This window comes from Zea mays, chromosome 2 (genome assembly GCF_902167145.1).
Source record: "Zea mays cultivar B73 chromosome 2, Zm-B73-REFERENCE-NAM-5.0, whole genome shotgun sequence".
Classification (NCBI taxonomy): domain Eukaryota; kingdom Viridiplantae; phylum Streptophyta; class Magnoliopsida; order Poales; family Poaceae; genus Zea; species Zea mays.
Window position 1 is genome coordinate 1,890,524 of NC_050097.1, and position 11,001 is coordinate 1,901,524.

At 47.6% G+C, this 11,001-nt stretch overlaps 2 protein-coding genes across 2 annotated transcripts; both read left to right on the forward strand.

The window, feature by feature from the left end:
* Nucleotides 1–3,628: 3,628 nt before the first annotated feature.
* Nucleotides 3,629–7,451, forward strand: LOC100283452 (pyruvate kinase, cytosolic isozyme). Its single transcript, NM_001156353.1, is given in 3 exon segments — nucleotides 3,629–4,014; nucleotides 5,577–6,038; nucleotides 6,427–7,451. Coding segments are annotated over 3 exon segments (1,542 nt in total). The 5' UTR covers nucleotides 3,629–3,747; the 3' UTR covers nucleotides 7,240–7,451.
* Nucleotides 7,452–9,241: 1,790 nt separating this feature from the next.
* On the forward strand, nucleotides 9,242–10,314 carry LOC100384448 (uncharacterized). The gene has a single exon (NM_001176984.2). It carries the CDS (start codon nucleotides 9,353–9,355, stop codon nucleotides 10,106–10,108), a length of 756 nt encoding a protein of 251 aa, NP_001170455.2. The 5' UTR covers nucleotides 9,242–9,352; the 3' UTR covers nucleotides 10,109–10,314.
* Nucleotides 10,315–11,001: the final 687 nt, after the last annotated feature.

An 11,001-nucleotide genomic window follows, 5' to 3' on the forward strand; every position in this document is an offset into this window, starting at 1 on the left:
TACTGCAAGCGCACCCGACCTGGGCGCGGGACGAACACGAAGGCCGCGGGATTCCCACCTCTCTCACGCCGGTCTCTGGCCGCCTCGCTCTCCCCCCTTCGCGCTCGCCCTCGCGCTCGACCCATCTGGGCTGGGGCACGCGGCGACATTCACTCGTCGGCTCAGGGACCCCCCCGGTCTCGGAACGCCGACAAAGATCTAAGAGAAGTCCAAGAAGTGAAGACGTGTTGCCTGCGGACTGTCTGTGCGAGGAGCACGGGACTGTCCGGTGGCACACCGGACTGTCCGATGTCCTCACGCCGGACTGTCTGGTGCACCAAGAACCTCAGCCCCAACAACTAGTTCCTGGTGGCACTCAGAGGGAAGACCACCGGACTGTCCGGTGTGAAAAGCCTGCGGCGCCAACAGTCACCTGCTCTGACAGGGTAACGGCTAGGCGCACCGGACAAGGAACAATGCGTTGTCTGGTGCCCCACCGGACCGTCTGGTGTGACCGCAGAAAGCAACAACTTTCCTCCAACGACTACTTTTGTGTTGGGGGCTATAAATACACCCCAACCGGCCATTTCCTAGTGTGGGAGCCCAAGAGACATACCAAGGCATACAATAGACATTCACAAGTGCTCTTACACCCAAGTGCTTAATAGAATCACTCGGTGATTAGCATAGGTGCTTTGCGAAGTGCTTACCGCTCTAGCGCTTGCTCTAGGTGAACCCTAGTTAGTTGAGTGAGTTTTGTAAAACCACACAACCCCTTAGCTCTTGTGCGAGCCGTTGTAAATGTGCCGAGTGGGACGCGAGTCTTGAGAGACCGTGACAACCGCGTTTGTGTCACGACCGCCATCGTGTACCGGAGGGAACGAGGCCCGCGGCGTTTCAGCTGGAAGCTCGATAGTGGAGACGGCGGGGAGCGTCCGAGAGGAGCCGAAAGCGGAGCACCACTTGCGCGTGGAGAAGGCCCGCGGCTCCCTACGGAGTTACTCGACCGAGGTGCTTGGCCCTCGCGTAGGCTTCCCTTTGCGTAGGGGCACCAACGAGGATTAGTCGGGACCTTGCGCGGTTCCGGATACCTCGGTAAAAATACCGGCGTCATCCACGAGAGTTTGCATCTCTACTTTGCTCTTTAAGTTTCCGCATTTATATTAAGCATTTAAGTTTCAATCTTGTATTTATACTTATTCAGTGTAGATTGAAACTTAGTCATTGCGGTAGAGATAGCAACACTTAGACAAAACCTAGTCTGCACATTCTAGTTTGATTATTTGCATAGATTTTGCTTTAGGGATTTATTTGTGGCCTAAATTAACGAAAGTTTTAGAAGTCCTAATTCATCCCACCCTCTTAGTCGTCACCCGTTTCCTACACCATTAACTCAAATTGAGCTTTCTCAAACTTCAGCTAAACTCTCAGGACTGATTTGGTGATCCTATCAAAGGGAAGGTTTGGAGAAATCCTCTTACTATTTAATTTTGAATAACAAGATGATCCCTCCCTTATAAATTCTCTCCAATTATCTGGTCACCAAACCCGTCATCAATTCGGGGTCACGTGGCGTGCACCCATGCTGCCGCCCACGATCCATTCCTCAATGTCTTTGTTTTCTTGCCCTTGAAAACAAAGCAGGTCACCACCTATCTTCTTCTTCTTCAGTTCTTCTAGATGTGTAGGCAAACTAGTCCGTTCACCGCAGATTTTGTAGTCCAACCATTTTCGTTTGCTTTCGCAACAGGCTCCGACGCTCTATTGCACCCACCTGTCCAGAGTCCAGAGCACGGACACATCGGCACATGACAATGACATGATGTACAGTACAGCTGCGTTACAATAAATTACCGGCCTGCTTAGCCGACAACTAAAATATATCATAACAAAGACTGTGTGCAAAAGTTATCGAACTATGATTAAAAAAATGTTTGGCATGTATTTTACATGTCAATTGTGAGACGTTGGTAAATTCTAGCAGCAAATGAGTAATCTTTTTGATAAATTTGATCACGAACCAAATAGACACTTGTTAGATGATTTGGACACGAGAGCTCATTAGTAATGAAAAAAATATGGTGCAGAGACAGAGATGCATTAGTAGTGTTTGGTTAAGGAGCCAAGTAGAACGGAGCCGTTCCATCCATGATTCTAGGAACGGAGCCGCTCTATTTTGTGTTTGGTAATCTGGAACAGAGCGGCTCTGTTTTTTGTTTGGTTGTAGAGTGAACGGAACGGAGCGTGACTGTGAGAGCGAGATGGGAACGGAGTGGCTCCGTCCGGTTGATTTTTTGGAGCGGAATGGTTCCAGATCTGAGGAGAATATTCACTAATTGGAGCCATTCCATTCTAGTTACTTTGTAACCAAACAGCAACAAAACTAGGACTGAACGGCTCCGTTCTACTTGGCTCTTCAACCAAACACTACCTAAGAAATGTTATATATTGAGAGAAGAGAAAATTCATATTAAGACGGAGAAGATTGAATATTTATATGCAAAATTTAAAATTTATTTTAGCACGGAGAGAACGTATATTTTCGTAGCTCCATCTGTCCACATTCTCGATGTGACGAGCGTATAAATATTTTGACGAGAAATGGTCTGGTCCAGCCGTTGAGGCTCAAATAATTAGAACCGTTGCTAACAGCAACAGGAAACGTTCAGAAGATTAGTGTGCCTTTTGTTGTGGAATGGGAGAATGCCAGGGAAAAACGAGAGATGAAAACGACCGTGACGAAAGAAACGGGCAGACGCAGAGCCGCCGACAACGAACGCTGTCGAGGAACACGAACCGAAAGCATCCAAAACGGAGGGCCTGGTTTCTGACGATCGACGCTGGTTTTGGCAAATGCCCAGGAATCATCCACCCCACCATCACCCGCGCTCGCATCGAAATTCGAAAAGGCGGGCAAATCCCACCACTTCAACAGCACTAATTTCAGATCTAATTTAGATATTATAATTATTATTCTTTCTCAATTGCCGTCGCAAAAGAAGACCCTTTCACCGTTGCAGTGCAGGGAAACCTCAGACAGGCCTGACTAACAACGACACATCGGCATAAGGGCATGTACAGTGGAGAGACACCAAAACGGTTCTCCAAGCACAGGAGACAACTAAGAGACTCTATTGTACAATGGAGTGTCTATAAACGTAGTCTATTAATAAATACAGAATTAAATGTATTTGTATAGCATCAGATCGATAGAACAGACGACAAATTCGTACAGTGGGAAGTGAGGCGTCTGTTGCTACTTGGTTTACGAGCCAGAGGCGTCTCTTCACGGAGAGACGGCTCTAAGATGTTTTTTGCAAATAACCCCCTTAAACATCTTAAGAGACTCCACATTAAACACCACTGTACATGCCCTAACAGTCAGGTGGACGCAGGGGTCACTGACGGGTAGGCCCGCCATGCTCTTTCCTGCGACCATCGCTCTCGCTCCCACTCCAAGGTACTATCCCAAATTCAGTGGGCACCACGTGTCCAGCGACTGACCCCTGCCTGGTGCATGCGCCTTCCATCTCCGGCCGGTCTCCGCTCGTCGTCCTCGCCCAGCCCAGAGACGCCCACGGAATCGCAATTCCCCACTCCCACCCCCCTTCTCCTTTCTATAAAGGGAAACTTCGCCACCAAATCTCGAATCCCATCTCGCTGCTCTCCGCCGCTCGACGCCGACGCCGACGCCGACACCTCTCCCTCCCCCATTCCCCGTGCCCCGGACCGCGGAGCAGACAGAGGCGAGATCCGGAGCGCCGCGCGATGGCGAACATCGACATGGCGAAGATCCTGGCGGACCTGGACCGCGGCGCCGGCGACGCGCGGCTGCCCAAGACCAAGCTCGTCTGCACGCTTGGCCCGGCCTCCCGCTCCGTGCCCATGCTCGAGAAGCTGCTCCGCGCCGGCATGAACGTCGCGCGCTTCAACTTCTCCCACGGCACCCACCAGTACCACCAGGAGACGCTCGACAGCCTCCGCCAGGCCATGCACAACACCGGCATCCTCTGCGCCGTCATGCTCGACACCAAGGTCTCTTCCCCACCTTCCCTGCTGCGTGCTGCCTTCTGTCTGTGTCATGGATTTGCTGCCGTTGCATGCTTTAGCTGCATGTGTGAGTTGGCTACCCGCTTACCAATTGGTTGGATCGGGCCTGGCGCCTGCCGGGGTTTCTTTTTCTCTTTGCCGCCGGAGGGATCTAGTGATCTGTTCAGTCGGACTCGGACGAGCTAGAATTTTTTTTTTAATCTCATCTCAATATGATTCCCACTCATGGAACTTGGTATTTTGATCTCAATGGGTTTTCGGTAGCACAAGGTTTAGATCTCAACTTAATTAGTGCATGCTACATGTATAACGACATACATTATACCATTAATAACGCGTGTAATAGTACGAAACAAACTTCTCCCACGGCAAGTAGCTTTCCGTAGGCAACATGCGCTGACTTTTGGCAGTTGCCAAGGGTGTGTGTCTTGAATGATCCGCATGCCATATACGTCTTGTTGGTTGAAGTTACTTTCAGATTCTGACTGCTTATTGTTCAAGTTACTGCAACTCTGGAATGTTTTTGGACTTAAATAAATGGTTTGACTGCTTGGTGTAGAGTTCATCTGCATCGAGCTTCCAAGGTCTTGATTTCTTGACAGTTGCTGCTACTTTATTTAAGATGCTGTTGGTTATTTGTGTTTGTAAAAAAGGAAACAGCACTACATGTTGGTTAAAGTTAGTTTCAGATTTTGTCAGTATGTTCAATCCTTTTACCTTGTACAATAGCACTTTCGGTTGTATGTCTAACTTTATCTACCCAGACCCAGAGTGTACTGAACAGTTGGTGGATGTTGAGCACTCCTACTTTACCTGATGTGGGAGTTTGGGTTTAAGAAGTCAATTCCTTCACTAGACTTGAAGATTGGCAAATTGTAAGCCAAAATATTTTTCATGGACATCGGCGTTTTGAGCTCAATGGTTTCTGAAGGAGTATTTAGACATTCATCTTGATCAAAATGAATGCTACATATATGTTCAGCACCTGTGATTACATTAGTTGCTTTCTTACGAAGTGGGATATTGATTTGTGACAGTTCGACAGAATAGTGTTTGCCTTGTTGCCATTCATGTGAAAAAATCTCCGTGTGAATGGTTGAAGTTAGTTCCAAGTTTGTTATGTTTTGTTCAGGTTACTTTCTCTACTTCTGGTTATGGTTCTAAGTTTAATGGTATGGGTCAGAGATTATTGTATTGTATCTAATGGGTCGGTCAATTTTCAATTGGTGTTTCATTTTCTTGACACAAAAAAACTGATATACAATGGAACTTCTAAGGGTATTTATTCCTTAATTTTTTTTCAGTTGCCACTAAGTTGCTTCCTCTTCATTTTTCTTATGTTTCAGTTATGGGTCCCATGGTCATATTTGTTGATTTGGCTTCATCACTAAAATCGAGTACATATATACTATACCTGCTCTTTGCTGCTTATGTTGTTATGTGCCCTCCATGATATTATGTAGCAAAAAATTCTGACTGTGTTCTTCTTTGTAGGACATTTAAGGTTGTTGCATGAAGTGTTCTTAGTCAGTCTTTTGTTTCTGCAGGGTCCTGAGATTCGTACAGGGTTTTTGAAGGATGGTAAACCAATTAAGCTAACCAAGGGTCAAGAGATCACTGTTACCACTGATTATGATATCAAGGGTGACGAAAAAATGATCGCTATGAGTTACAAGAAACTGCCTGTTGACGTGAAGCCTGGAAATGTCATACTCTGCGCAGATGGTACTATCTCTCTGGCCGTTCTGTCTTGCGATCCTGATGCTGGAACTGTGCGTTGTAGGTGTGAGAACACTGCAATGCTTGGTGAGAGAAAGAACTGCAATTTGCCAGGAATTGTTGTGGATCTTCCTACATTGACTGAGAAAGATAAAGAAGATATTTTGGGCTGGGGTGTTCCAAATGACATTGACATGATTGCTCTATCCTTTGTCCGTAAAGGATCAGATTTGGTGACTGTCAGACAGGTTCTTGGGCAGCATGCCAAGCGCATTAAGTTGATGTCAAAGGTTCGTATATACTATCACTGTCGACCTTTAAAGGGTTATATCAGCTATATTTCTGTCCATAATTTGGCACGACTCCATTTTTTGTTTGCATCTCTCGAATGAAACCTTCCCATCTTAATTTTTGCTGTGAACACATGATAACCACATGCTATGTTATTTATCATGTAACATATGAAAGTAGTATGTTGAGTACCCTTTTACCAACTAGGATATACTGCTTGCCCAGGCTGCAACTTCACAAGAATTTTTTACTTTACAGTTGGTTAGCGAAATGCAATTCTGTTAACTTGACGCTACATTTCCACCTGGTAGGCTGTTTTACTCCTAACCGAATTCTGTTAACTTCACATGGATCTGATTTCCTTAATGATATGGTTCTGCTATGCAGGTTGAGAACCAAGAGGGTGTTGTAAACTTTGATGAGATCTTGAGGGAGACTGATGCTTTTATGGTTGCTAGAGGTGATCTGGGAATGGAGATTCCAGTCGAGAAGATTTTCCTTGCGCAGAAGATGATGATCTACAAGTGCAACATTGCTGGCAAACCTGTTGTTACTGCTACCCAGATGCTCGAGTCGATGATCAAATCTCCTCGGCCGACACGTGCTGAGGCCACTGACGTTGCAAATGCCGTTCTTGATGGAACTGACTGTGTCATGCTCAGCGGAGAGAGTGCCGCTGGAGCCTACCCCGAGGTGGCTGTGAAGATCATGGCTCGTATTTGCATCGAGGCAGAATCTTCCCTGGACCACGAGGCAGTTTTCAAGGCCATGATCAGGTCCGCGCCTCTTCCAATGAGCCCTCTGGAGTCCCTTGCATCATCTGCTGTGAGGACTGCCAACAAGGCCAAGGCTGCACTGATTGTCGTCCTGACTCGCGGTGGCACCACGGCCAAACTGGTCGCCAAGTACCGCCCCAGGGTCCCCATCCTCTCCGTTGTCGTACCCGTGCTTACGACCGACTCTTTCGACTGGACCATCAGCTCCGAGGGCCCAGCTAGGCACAGCCTGATCTACAGAGGCCTCATTCCCCTCCTCGCCGAGGGCTCCGCGAAGGCTACGGATTCAGAGTCGACGGAGGTGATCCTTGAGGCCGCGTTGAAGTCGGCCGTGCAGAAGCAGCTCTGCAAGCCTGGTGATGCCATCGTGGCTCTTCATCGTATTGGCGTCGCCTCCGTCATCAAGATCTGCATCGTGAAGTGATCACCACGACCTGGTTCTCACTGCTGGGATTCCATGAAACAGCTTTTCTGCCTCCTTTTTACTGCATTTTTTTCCGGAGACAGATATTTATGTTGTAAGCCTGCGTCTGTTGTTTGCAGTTGCGGAATGTTTTTTGTTCACGTAGTTATTTAGCTGGTAAATGGGGAGGGAGAGGACTCCATTGATGTTAGTGGTAATAAGATTTGTGTCTATGGAGTTGAGTTGAAAGGGTTTTTTCATGCTAAGCCCCGAGACACTAGGAGATGGAGATCGAGGTTGAGATGAGATAAGCAATAAGTGAAAAAAATGTTGATTTGCTTTCTTTGTATGCACACGCTTTTGAGGGGTAAGATTAGTCTCCATTGGAGTTGAGTTGAATTGTTTGTTGGTTGCAACTGGAGCTAGCATCTTAACATTTTAATACCAAACCAATGGATTGAGTTAGAAACAAAGACATTCAGATCACATCTATGACAGCAACCGGTACTGCATCAACTGAGTGATCGAGACAGTTTGGGGAAGGAAGCACCAATAATAGGGGAAAAAACAAAGAAAATACTAGTACTAGAGGCTAGAGCAGCAAGTTCTAGAAATATATAGGGATGAAAGATACATGAGACTATGACAGGCTAGAGGAGGAAGGAGAGAGATGCCACGCCACGGGAGGAAAGATGAGTTCTGGTGTTTTCTGAATATACTGTTCTTTCCTTTTCGTACTTGTTATCCAGATAAGCTTAGCAATAAAGTGCCTATGTTTTAAATTATAAGTTATTTTTATTTTTTTATAGATATATTGTTAATGTTTTGAATTGATATAGGTTCTATCTAAATATATAATAAAAGCTTTACGACGATGACTTATGATTCGAAATTGAGGAATTGCTTTATTTTATATGTACTTTATTTTATATCCATTGGCTACACTCTTTTAGAGCATCTGTTTATTTACTTACTATACAAAGTAAGATTCGGCATGAGTAGCGAAAAACTATTCATGTGAAATATGGTTGATTCAGTCAGTGAAACTTGTTAACTAGATGGCAATTTTACCCACGGTTTTTGCACCTGATGGATTTGAATAAAGGGTACAAAAAAAGTCACCCGTGGTTACGTGAGGGCCGGAGATTCGTAGAGACGTGGATTGGGCGCGAGTATCAAATTTAATCACAGGTACCGTAATTTGATAATATATAATTTATATATCACGTGGACCATAATTATAGCATATGGAACTACGAAGATAGTGTTTTTTATGGATAACTAGCGTGCCGTGGGAAAGTTTGCCGTAACTGCAACCGCTGATCACGTCTTCACGGACGAAAACAGGCCAGGTTCCGGATGCCCTGTGAAGAACGTTCAACGCGTTAACAACCTAGCCGGTGGTCAGGTCAAATCAGGCATGCTTAGGTGCAGGTGCAGGGATGATTAGGCATCTGTTCCCGTGTGACTCCTCTATATACCGACAGGGATGACGACGACGATGGCGTTCATCGGTGCATGGCTGAACCGTACATGCTCCGATCCTGCAGCTGCAGGAGTGCAGGTGGTCTCGTGCTGACGACGGCGACTCCTCTATATATCATGCCCCGGCGATCGCAAGCATACGCGTGCGCGTTGGTACGGTGGCGCGATATGCATGCGTGTCGAACCGCGACACGACAACAGATGCATGGCCTGACCACATGCACGACTTACATGCTTCAACTAGAAGCAGAACGCGTGGCGTGGTCCGGTCCGGTCCGGTCGGTCAAAAAAAAAAAAAAAAACTCATCCCCACAGGGAGAAAGAACACAAAAGGCAGACATGTGATCCGTCCAGTTCTTCTTCCAGGAAGCAGGACAGGACACGGGAGGGAAAAGGCAAGAGCGTGGAAGTCAACACCCACGCCGCCATGGCCCATGGCGCGAATAAGTCAAGGGCAGCCGTCTAGAAGCCATACCAACCACAACCAGAGACATGGCGACATATATAGAAGACTGAGCACCGAGACGAGACGACATTTATAGCTCAAGCGATCGAGTCGTGCAGCGGCTGCTTGCGTTCGTGCATTTTTCGTACAGGACCGCGCGCGCCGCGGGTTTGAGAGGAGCGCGTGCACACGTACGATACGAGCATGGCAGACTACCACAGGATCCACCCAGTGAGCGCGGGCTCGCCGCCGCCGCCGTCCGCGCCGCCGGAGCAGGCGTCGAGGAGCGGCAAGAAACCCAGCCACGACCAGCTGCCGGTGACAGCCCCTGCCCCGGCGCCGCCGCCCCCGCCCCCGCCCCCGCCGTCGCGGCGCAAGCGCAGCCGCTGCTGCCGGTGCGTGTGCTACACCGTCCTCGCCCTCGTTTTGCTCGCCGTTGCGCTGGGCGCCACCGCGGGGATCCTGTACCTGGTGTTCCGGCCCAAGATCCCGACGTTCCACGTGGACCGCCTGACGGTGACCCGCTTCGACGTGAACGGCACGTCGGCCACGGTGACCGACGCGTTCGACGTGGACGTGACGGCCGACAACCCGAACCGCCGCATCGGGATCTACTACGACGGCGGCGACGTGACGGCGTCCTTCAACGGCACCGTGCTGTGCAGCGGCGCCTTCCCGGCGCTGTACCAGGGCCACCGCACCACCGTGCACCCGCGCATCTCGCTCGCGGGGGAGACGCGGCTCGACAGCGCCGTCGCGGCGCAGCTGCTGCAGCAGCGGGCGGCCGGGTTCGTGCCGCTCACCGTGCGGGCCCGCGTGCCCATCCGCATCAAGTTCGGCGCCGTCAGGCTGTGGACGATGACGGGCAAGGCAAACTGCAACCTGGTGGTGGACAATATCCAGGCAGGCACGCAGCTGAGCATCCGCTCCAATTCCTGCACTTTTAAGCTTAAGATCTAGATGCGCCTTCCTTTGTCGGCCATGCATGGTTGTTGCCTCCAATGACTACGGCTACGGGGGTGGTAGTGGTAGAGGTGTACAGTACATTCTTTTCGGCACCTGTATCCATAGCTTAATTGATGGCTGTAATAAATAACATCCGATATGCATACTATTTTGCTATGAGATTATTTATTATATAATAAATATTATTTATATAATAAAGCATGATTTTTTAGGCCATATACAGCCTCGGTGTGCTAGCCTTTGCTGTTGAAATTTTCAGACCCCAGCAAAAAGGATGGTATTCCATAAAATTCAGCGAAATTTAAACCCTTGGGTGTAGCAGCCAACATTCCTCAGCAATAATTCGTTCCAAACGGTGGGAAGATCAGAAGACCGTTGCTCTGGATTCTAGAATTGGTTTCCTTATTCGCTTTTCCTTGTGGGGGCTAGTCTTTGGTCTAAAGTGAGAGTTTACAATATCATTGTACGACTAAGCCATATTTGATACAACTGCTGGTTGTTGAAAAGGCAACGCTTGTTATTTATTTTTAGTTTATTCTGAGAAGTAGCTGAATTGATAAACTACTGCAGAAGCTAACTGTTTAATAAAGCTTCTGCTTAAATCTATGGAGAAGCTGAAAATAAGCTAGGCCAAACAGGACCCTAAAGACATTGTTTGTTTTTCTTCTAAGATTATATAATCCAATTTATAGATTATATAAGCATCTAATGACTTGCTTATGGACTATAATAATCTAGGTATCTAATAATCTGTGTTTTTTGTTTGCTACTTAACTTATTTAAGCTAATTATATAATTTGGAGGGTAAAGAAACAGGGTCTAAGAACCATCCTTCAATTAACCATCAAAAGGTTCAGTGTCAGACGAAGGCTCAGTAGTTTAGGCCA

Excerpts from the sequence above, each read along its gene's own strand:
- LOC100384448 (NM_001176984.2), top strand. The coding sequence starts at position 9,353 with ATGGCAGACTACCACAGGATCCACCCAGTGAGCGCGGGCTCGCCGCCG.